The following is an 11,614-nucleotide window of genomic DNA, read 5'->3' on the forward strand; positions in this document are numbered from 1 at the left end:
AAGCTGTATCATTTTGATAACAAAATTGTTCTTTCATTCTGAAACAATCGATTAAGTCTAGAAGATAAAATATATATAATATACTTATACTCAATTTGGAACAGTTCCCAGTAATAATTTATCTCACGATTCGTATCCCTAACAAAATTATCTCCAGTCATAAAAAATAAATATATATATTATATATATATATATATATATATATATATATATATATATATATATTATACATATATATTATATATATATATATATTATATATATATATATATATATTTATATATATATTTATATATATATTTATTTTTGATGACTGGACATAATTTTGTTGGGGATACGAATCGTGAGATAAATTATTACTGGGAACTGTTCCAAATTGAGTATGAGTATATTACTAGTATTAAATTGAGAAATGCTATTTTAAAATCGAAGTAAGTTCATGTTTTGTTCTTTAACTTTAGCATGATTGAGTTAGATGAGAATTTCATATATATGGCTTAGAATCTCATAAAAATAATCCACCGAGTATAATTTAGAGAATATCCTTATACATATGTATTCTATACGTCAATGTATATGCATGTTTTATAAGAGATTCGCATCCAATTACTTAATTTTTATAGACTGGATATTATTTTCACATCCTATCTGTAAATTAAACGGGCAAGAATGTGACTTTGCGATCCTTAGTAAGCGAACACTTCAAAGGAGAACGGAGCCTCCTTCCTTGTCAAACTCTAATAATGATCAATTCTAAGTATACTTGTTATATTAGATTTAAATAATTAAAATCGAGTCGCAAGAGACAACAAATTTCCATTTTTTTTTCTTGGAGTAGAAAAACGCTTTACAATCTTGCGCGTAAGATTTAAACAAATATGTATCTTTTCTATATGATACCTAACGAAACCTTTTATCATCGATTGATTATTCGCGCGTGAATTTCTTACGTTCTGGCCGAAAATATTTAGATAAGATAACTTGAATCGAAAAAGATCGAGAAAGAACGATAGTTTATATTATATTTAATTATTAAGTTCCCCCTCAGTGTGGTAGATTCAACTTTATTTACTCGTGCGCTTTGTCGATATGAGAGTTCTCTGTGAAAAGTATAACGCTTCTGCTGTATGTAAGTGTGTAAAAAATATTTTAAAATTTGTCTTTATAGCCTTTGTTCTCGTGTATGATACAAATAAATTAATATGTAAATTAATTTCTGTCATGTCAACACGATCGTTTCCCAATTTAGGGAAATTTGTTTGTCATTAAATTTGAACGTTTTTCTATGGGAAGTATAACTTTTATACAATCATCAAAAAAAGATAAACGATACGCAGAGATTACGAAAAGGGAGAAATTCAGCTAGATGAAGTTGTTAATATTTCTCGAGTTGTTATTCCGCGATGTACTTGTGTGCAGATGAATGTTTTAGAGGCGTAGAGGAGAGAGATGACTGCGTTAAATGTTACAAACTGTATAAAAGTATATCGTAAAATGTATAAGTTCCGTGTATATGTATCAGCTGAGGTGGAAATGTGTGTATGTGTATGCACGTATGAAGTACGCGATACCTACTATTAAATTTAACAACGTATATTATACTGATATTCATTTGAAGGGTAATAACAATGCTTGACCTTCTTCGAATTTATACTGCACCGTGTGTATGGCGAATTGCATATCAATAGAAAACTTCGGATATACATAAATATAAAGTGAAAGAAAAAGTGTAAACCAATTATAAGTTAATGTAATGACGGATAAATGAGAAAACAAACCAAAAAAAAGAAAAGAAACTCAGAGAAGCATTCGAAATAATGTGCAAAGCGTACTGTGTGTTGTCACGTAAATACAAATAAATTTTCTCCTGTTTGTACTACAATTACGCCATATATATTGTTTCATTTAATTATATTTTCTAAAGTTGATGGTATGTACGTGTACGTAGTAAATTTGCATCTTTATATACATTTATATGTCGCTTTACAGTATTTAAAAATTTATATAATTGATATATCAAAATTGATATAGATATATCAAAATTATAATAGAATTTTTAAAAAAGGAAATTAATTCGAGAAAAAAGATAATTTATTCATAATTACTAGAACACTATAAGCGCGCATCATTTATTTTGTGTATGTTGATATCTGCTATTACCTCCTTTATCACTATTATCATTTATCTCTCACAGAAAGTTGCGTTTACCTTTGTTTATGACGTAACAGGATGTGGAAACGCGCGGTAAGAAACGACATAATTCTTTTTATCCTTCGGATTTTTAATATCGTGTTTTTCTTCAATTATCCTTTTCTAAGATCTTCGCGACGTGATAATTAATTACCTTATCACTTTTCCGTAAGAGTGAAAGATTGATTTGACTATCGTTGGTTTTTCCCGTGCATTTTCTAGTGCACATCCTTCTCGGTAATCGTTATAAATTATGCGTATAAAGTTTAAAATTTAGTTAATCGATTCATCATTCGACTAAACGGAAGATTATATTTATTATATAATAAATATAATATTTATATAATAATTTATATAATAATATTTATTGTATAATAAATATAATATAAATATATAATAAAGATTATATAATTTTGGAATATTTATTATTATATATTTATACAATAATGTTCATTATATAATAAATATAAATATAGTATAATATATAATGAAGATTTTATTTATATTATTTTGGAATACTTGTCATTGCGAGAAATAAATTTATGTATTTTTTTTCTATTTTTTTAATAAACGATAAGGATTTACAAATCATCGTTTTATTTTAATCTCTATCTGTGAACGATTTATTTCCTTAAATAAAAGCTATGTGTTAACGTCCTCACGTATTTCGCCGATTTAAATGTAATTTTTTAATTATTTTTTTATAGAGATTGAGAAAAAACGTGATATAATAATAAATTTAATAATTCACGATACATGTATACGTGAATTGCGCGAAAAGCCGTGATACATCTCTAAAAATCTTTTATTAATAATCAATTGGAAAAATTCAAGGAATATTCTATTATATTTTGTTTCATAACGCTGTGTTATTTTGGACCGTTAAATATTTCCTGATATGTGAAAATATCACCATAGTCACGTGATCATGGTTTTTCGCGGCGAATATAATAGCGCGTTATGATTACGTGCCGTGAGCCGTGAGCCGTGAGCCGCGACTTTGTCAACTCGTCATTCACGCCGCGAGACTCGAGTGAGAAGGATGTCACGGGAGACGCTCCGTCTTATTGTTTCTTGAAATGCGATTATTTTCTATAATTATTAGGGTTTGTGAATTTCGACTAGAACAACTAATTAATTTTTACATTTTCAGAGAGAGATAACGCATTGTGTGAATTCCATCCCGCGATTCTTCAATGTCACTCGTGTACTTTCACGTAATCATGATTTTCGCGTTCTTCGGTCGTAATATAAAATAAAATACGCGTTGTGTACGATTAATTGCGTCAATTAATACATCTATCATGATTAATTGTGTCGAGTAAGTATCATAATTTTATAAGTGAGTGCCGCGAAGGAGCGACAGAAAACAAACAGCGGAGAAGCATCGGATCATGCAAGTAAGTTTTAAATTATTTTGTATCTTTCTCTCTTTCTCTCTCTCGTGAGAATAACGTAATAAACTTGCGAGTAGATCGGAGATTAGTATGCGCCTATAAATTCAAATTTAATATGACACAGCAGTGTTAAATTTGAATGTTTTAACAGCAGCGTTAAATTTCGATTAAATTATGCATATTCTGTAAATTGTTTGAGAAATATATATAGGATATATCATAATTCGCGAAAAAGCTAAGAAAGTTCCCGACAAATTAAATAATATAATAGTATTATATTATTAATTATATTATTTAGTTGCTCAATCACACAGGTTATGTTTAGATGATTGTCTGTTCATAAATTATGTATATATAATAATAAATATAGTGATCGCGTAAGTTCAAATATTTACTGCTATTAGATAAAAAAATTATATTTTCCGCATGATATACAATATCGATTACAAATTAATACTATTAATAAATAACATAATGAATCAAATAAATGTGGAAATATTGAGATATCTTTAAAAGACAGCAGAGAAATATTCAAATTATAATTTATACTAGAATATATTGATACTATTTAATATAATTGGAATAGTTATAATTTAATTACACACACATATATTAAATTTCATTAGATTTAATTACATGCAAATTGTTCAATAATAATTATTTTATAATCTTTTCTAATTTATTAATTTATTTTTCTATTTATTTTTGTTTTAAAAAAATTTGCAGATTATTTTTTTGCCTAAACTATTGTTCATTATTAGGTTATAAATTTTTTATGTTTATATTTTTGTTATTATTAAATTATTAGAAGTGCCTAAAAATGATGACAAACTTTACAATTAGCAATATATATATAAATGCAGGAATTATTAGTGAATTATTAGAGTATTTTTATAATTAATATATTGACATAAATATTGAATCATATGAATAATGATGAAATTTCAAAGTAGAAAATAATAACTTATACTTATAAATATTTCGCATTGAATGTATGGGGGACTTTAATGTGTATTATTATATTGGAATATTAAAGTATAAAAATTTTCTGGTACTTATGATAAAATATCTGATTTATTAAAATAATTTTTACAAATTTTTTACAATAGAGTTTTTTATAATTAGTATAGGCCTTAAATATATTTTGTGCAAGTGTGTCTTTTTGTACATACAAGTATATAAGGATTTATATTCCTCTGAAAAATGGCGATAGGTTAAATTACGATTTTTGACCTATCGGTCCAAAGAGGTAGATTGCCGGGCAATTATCGTCGGGATTACCGAGAAATTGAGCATATAATTCCTGATAACGTGATAAAGTCAATCCACCGCGTCTTCTGTCATCATCCTGTCAACATGACGATTAAAATAATTATTTTTAACATGATGTTTAAAATATTTTAAGATTTAAGATTAATTTTCGATAAAAAATGTATGCATTGCTTGGAGATCTTTCTAGAATAAATTTGAAATATTTTGCTAAATTTTTTAAACAGGAATATGAAAACAATGAAATATGAAAATTAAACGAAATAATAATTATTGATTTGATTGACTTTATAAATCATAAAATTAAATTTCTTAACTTACGTTCAGAAGACTTTGAAAAGCTTTATCAAGAACATCTATGTTATCCACTGCAATCCTTGAAACACAGTCGTATCGAAATTCTTCCGCACCAATTACGCCATCCTCTAAAACAGGCATCATAGAATTGAATAATTATTTGTTTCTATTCGAAATTCATTATTAGATTACATGGATATCTCTTCTATTAAAAAATGGATTTGTTACACGAAAGATTTCTGAGACTTTGTTTTAAACTTTTCTTGGGAACTTAAAAAAATAATCTGCTGAACATTTTTATTTCCAGAACATTAATAGTACATTTAGTAACAAGCCGTTTTCTGCATCTGATATTTCGTAGTTTATTTCTTATCTCCAAAATTAAAGTTGAAAATGAAAGGCGTGTGTTTTGATGACATTTTCAAATTACGATTCTTTTTTTAAGCTATTTTTCAAAAAGACTTTTAATTATTTAATATGTTTAAAATAATTATAAAAAATAATTTAACATTTAATTAATAGATAAATTATAAATGTGTATAGAAAAGAATTCAATAACTGTAAAATCAATTATTTATTTTGAAGATGAGCAAGTCGTATAATATTTCAGAAAATAATGTATAATTTTGCGATTTTTTAAAATAGATTTTACCTTTGTGAGGATAAATAATAATTTATTTCTCACGTTCCGCAATATATATTCATATATATAAATATAAACATATGTTTATATTTATGAATGTTATACGATACCATTCATGTCAAGTATCTTGAAATGGCTATCGATGAACATCTTCATGGCTTGAGGAAAATCATTATAAGAACGACCAACGCAGCTACTCTGCACGGCTTTTTTAAATTCCTCTGTCGATACAAGGCCATCCTAAGAAAAAAAATAGAAGAATTACACCCACAAATACTATTATTAAGATATAATTTATGATATATATATTTTTTATTTAATTAATTTAATGTAAAAATAAAAATTTTAAAAAACTGAGTAAAATTTGTAAATAATAATTATTCTAAATTATTAAAATAATCTTTTCAATGTGATTTTGAAATTGAAATTAGAGTTTTTTTTAATAATAAAATTTAGAGGCATAATTATGCCAGTAAGTTTCTCTATAAGTTATTTTCGTGATATGAGTTTAAGTCAAAATTAACACTTTCAATAAAATTATTGTATGCATAATCATAGAATAATTCTCAAAAATCCTATTATATGTTATTTTATATACACCTATAATAACAGAACATTAACTAACATTTCTGAATCTTAATTAATGTTTCTGAAAGATATATTCCATATAATTGAACAAGTTATCACTAAAAATCTTAAAGTTAAAATTAAAAATAATTTTTTTATGTTATTGAGCCAAGAAATAAATCTACATTCTTAAAATTTAAAAATATTATTATATTATTATATGTGTAGGATTAAATAAAATCAACTATTTTACATTTAAATTTACAAGTAAAATTGTTAACAAAAATTGTAAACTTAATTGTCTAGTTAATGTAAAAATATAACGCGTATTCGTCAAGGAAATGCTTGCCAAAAAATCGAGAACAATATTCTGCATTGTCGAAGAAAGATATAACAGATTGCTATAGATAATTATTTTAAAACACGTGCGAAAGATTTATGTATCTCACGAATAATTTCGAGTTACAGTCTCGAAAGCTAAAATATTTGAAGAATTTGAAACTGGTACAAAATCTAAATCGTGCCAAGAGAGATGGCTATCTGTCGTAGAGACAATATCTCGTAAGCATACCTTATCAAAATCTGCCAGGTCAGCTATCTCTTCCCACAAGGAGAGCATGATATGGAGATTTTCTTGGTATCGATTGTAATTAAATTCACCCTTGCCTTCGATCAGCGTCATTCTCAATGCCATGCATTCGAAATCGTGCTTGTCCAAATATCCATTGTTATCTATATCTGCAGTTATATATATTTTTCATTAACAATAAGTACTTCTTTTGAATTGTAGATTCTTTAAATAATCATTGAATCGAGTTTTTGTCTGTCAGGGTACCAATAATACGCTTTAAAGAATAATTAAAAAGAAAATTTTTTTACTAAAAACTAATTTTTTAAAGGAAAAAAATAGATAATAAATAAATAAATAGAATAAAATAGGATGAAGAAATAATTATATTCTTCTGAGGTAGATTTTATTTTAATAGAAAATTTTAAATTGAGTTTTTAATTAATTACAAAGATATACATATAATCAGAAGATATACGCTAAAGATAACTTTTCTCGACGTTTATGTTAAAATAAAATTAACTCCAAATTAATCAAAGAATCCGCAAAGAAAGTATGTTAGCGTCTTGTATTTAATTTCTCTTTGTTTTCAATCCCTTGGGATACTATTGTATATGATATAGTGAAGAGATTAAGTGAGAGATAGAAGAAAATACAGTGTTAAATATTTTTCAGAAGTACTGAATATATATAATTCTTATATATAATTTTTTCAACTATTATTCTAAAGTTACTTATTAATGAATATTTTTTTGCCTATCAAAATTTCAACAATAACAACAAAATAATAATATATATGTGTATAAAAATATAAATTAGTTCTTTTTTTTTTAATAGAGAATATTGATCTGCAAAAATTTTTTAGATCTTTTAAAAGTCCTAAATATTTTAAGAAAATTGAAACATAATTTACGAGAAAATAATAAAAAAAAAAGAGTTCAAATAAAACTAAACTATCATATTATGTTTTTATTGTATAATTCTTGATTGGAGGTATATGTATTTTACAGGAAATACCTATTTTCTTTCTTTCTGCTTTCAAATCTTTTCTTCTACTCTTTTGGATTTTTTGAACGCGGACTTATTGTTTCTTCTTATTATAAAATTTTATATTATTAATATGCTTTATGAACAATCTCAAAAGAAAGAAAGAGATAACTCACTTAATCAGAGATTCACCGAATTGAATTTTTTTATACGGATAATCATTGATCTTTTCGTGTTCTAACGTTGTTTTACAATATTTTATTCAGATATAAAATGATTTAAATATTATAATTTTGACTCTAATATTTTTTGCGATATAATTCGAATTTTATTTTACGCGCGCACGATTCTAGTACAACAATAAACGTAATAAGAGATAAAAGATTTTGAAGATTTCTTTATTATTTTTAATAGGAAATAATGCAGAATAACGAAGAGAAAAGATATTTTTCTGAATTTTCCAAAATTAGAAATTACTTTACGCTTTCAACTAAAAACGTATGATTTTCTTTATATACATAACATTGATTAATTTTTTAGTACTTTATATATAAAATATTTAAATAATTTGTACTTTATTTTTATATGGTACTATATAATATTTTTTTAAACTGATCCCTTTTGTTATTATGTATGTAAAAGCATCGAAAAAAATTATATGTTTCTATTTACATAATAAATATAAAATATTATCCTTATAACAAATTAAGAGAAATGTTTTCTTTTTAATTATTTGATCTTATTATTTTTAAATTATACAGAGAAATCTTGTTATGTGTTTTTGCACTTTCTACGTTTAGTACTTATTTTATATATATGGAACTTATTGTGTGTGTGTGTGTGTGTGTGAAATAATCTATGTATTATCAAATTGCCACGATATTGTCACACCACGTGGTCCACATATACGTACACACATGAAAATATGAGAAATACAAGATAATGCAAGGGGCTATACGAATACATGTTCGACAGAGGAGAAAAATATTATTTTACGTAATAAATTAAAAAGAATATATGTGCATTTTTCATAAATTAAAATTGTACGGAATAATATATTTTGAATGTTGTAGATATAAATTTTAGAATCTACCTCTTTGTATCAAAGAGTCAATTTATGTTACACATTCTTTTGATTTATATCTACATAAATATCATTCATTTTTCAATTTTTACTCATCAACATCGCGATTCCGATAAACAGTTTATAAATATCCTATCTTTCTCGCATAATCACTATCTTTTTAATTGTCGTCCTCTATCGTAAATTTATATAGACTCTTGCAATATCTTTCGCATCTACTAACCATATAGAAACCTCACTATGAAATCAACACGATTATCCCAGCTATATGCCATCGCGATTGTACTTCTCCCCCTTTATTTTTCTCTCGAAAAATTCTTAGACGTGGAATATCGAAAAGAGCGAAGTGTTTTCCGGATCGCGACGAGCTCTTTTGCTCACAATCAGATCGAAACGCGACGTCCACGCGGAAAGGACGTCCCGCGTGAAGAAAGTGATTCGAGAGGATGGTGGTTTCGTACTGAACTCGGCCGGAGTGTCGCCGGGTCTAAACTTAGGCTATCCCCTCTGAGCGAGGGATACAAAGACCGTGGTGTTGTACCGGGGAAGGAACTCAGGTGGTGGAGGTGGAGGTGGCGATGGCGACAACAACGATGGAGATGTCATCGTGCGTCCGCGTTTGCATCTCGAACTTATCCCTCTTGCATCTGCGAAACTTTAAATCTGTTTACACGATTTCCCTTCCTTTAAGAAAATTCCTGTTTATTCGAGCATAACGTGGTATACCATTGATTGATTTTTTTTTTTTTTTTCATTTATAACACAAACTTTCTAACATATTTTTAGTATCAGACAGTTATACATTTTATTGAATTTAGTGTCTATATTTTTCTTTATATCATGTATTGTTTACTTGATATCTTTATCTTGAAGTTGTTTGAATGATTTGTCTCGAAGATTTGCTCGAGGCTTTCAAGAAAAAAAATACAATTATTTATTTCTTTCGCGCAGTAAAATACGGTAAAATTCGCTAAATTTGAAAAGAAGATCGACAGCATTTTATGTACATTAATGGTGACTTGAGGAAGTAAGTTCCGCGGTCGCATAATACATCAGGAAGTTATTAATTATCTGCTTGGATTCATATCGATCGCGCGGAATGGGATCTCTTGTATCGAGATATCTCCATTTCCGCCTTTCTAATTCTCGTTGACGGGAACGGATCTAAATTCTAATTGAGCCGACTTACGTTGAAGCGGATCGGTGCAGTCCGAATTTAACTGAGGCCCTGCTGAAATCAGACTCTCGACCGAGAACTTTCCTCGTGTTGTCCCGCGCGACGCGTGACGTACTCGGGGAGGTCGAATGTACGTTTTCTCGTTGCTTGGAAATTATTTCCGTGAGACAGCTCGAGCACAAAGCACCGCGCGGGAAATTATTTTCAAAGGGAAAGAGACAAGCACACCAAAAACGAAATCTTTGTTTAAAGATAAAAAGTAATATATACTATATATAAAATTGTATTGCTTTTTTTGTATAAAGTTTTCTAATTGGTTTGACAGGAAATGATGGGAAGGACAGCCGTCGTGAGCATTTATTTCGCGTAATATTTTTTTACTGCTATTATTGTCATGCGAATACGTGTAGGAATATATAAATTTGATTTCGAGAAGAAAAAAATTGTATGAAAAAAATTAATATATTTATGATATGTATATTACATTTAATTTAATATTAATATAACATATTATAATATTTAATAATTGAAGTGTGAATATATACGGTATAAAATGAAAAGTTTGATCGAATACATATAAGTATATTACACAAATTTCTCATTATTGAGTAGCAGATTTTTTTCAACCGAAAATATAATTTCCATTTATGGTCGACAATTGGACGAATTATTAGTTGATTAATTTGTGCGAAAATGCCCCATCATATACACCGGCCGTTCTTCTTCTCGCAGCATTATTCTAATTTGAACGGAGGTCACGTTCGAAGCAACGACTGTGCCTCCCGTAGCTACCTCGATTTATCTTGTTGCTCCGCGTAAGTGTATATTTTCGTACATGGTCTCTGTCCTCGGTGGACACGGTGGACCGTCACGAGACACGCGCGATCACGCTCTTTGTTGCCGATGATGCGGAAATGGGCTCGTGCGTTAATAAATTATAAGTATTTGTCTACTTCGATGACATTTTCGAGCATCTTCAATATATATCCACAGCAAGAAGCACTATGATAATAGCTTTTGAAAAACAAGTTTTTTATAAAACACAAAAATTGTAATATACTTTTGTGTTTATTGTTTAAAAAAAAAAATACACACACACACCACACACGCGCATATATATATTTTTTTTTATATGTACATTATAATCTCAATTAATGTATCATATGTTTTTGTCTCAACTTTATATTTTACATTATAGATATAAAACTTAAGAAAAAAAAATTTTAATAAAATTATGAAGGATTAATATATAAAACCAATATATAAAGAATATGAAGAATTATATATTTTAACAAATTTAATTTATTATATATTCAGAGGCAATATACATTTTATAATAATACAATATTATATACTGAATATCGTCATATATGCGATATATATTAAATTATTTCAGAATATTGCATACATCTTTGTTTATAGACATGAAAAATAT

General features: G+C 27.2%; 1 protein-coding gene across 1 annotated transcript; it reads right to left on the reverse strand.

Annotated features, from left to right (window-relative positions):
• Window positions 1-4,642: 4,642 nt before the first annotated feature.
• Scp1 (Sarcoplasmic calcium-binding protein 1) lies at window positions 4,643-9,500 on the reverse strand. Its single transcript, XM_072895195.1, has 5 exons — window positions 9,226-9,500; window positions 6,935-7,101; window positions 5,907-6,036; window positions 5,178-5,281; window positions 4,643-4,935 (listed from the first exon to the last, which is right to left on the reverse strand). The coding sequence occupies exons 1-5, from the start codon at window positions 9,275-9,277 to the stop codon at window positions 4,807-4,809; spliced, it is 582 nt and encodes a 193-aa protein (XP_072751296.1). The 5' UTR covers window positions 9,278-9,500; the 3' UTR covers window positions 4,643-4,806.
• Between the last annotated feature and the right edge of the window lie 2,114 nt (window positions 9,501-11,614).

Source organism: Anoplolepis gracilipes, chromosome 1 (genome assembly GCF_047496725.1).
Source record: "Anoplolepis gracilipes chromosome 1, ASM4749672v1, whole genome shotgun sequence".
NCBI lineage: Eukaryota > Metazoa > Arthropoda > Insecta > Hymenoptera > Formicidae > Anoplolepis > Anoplolepis gracilipes.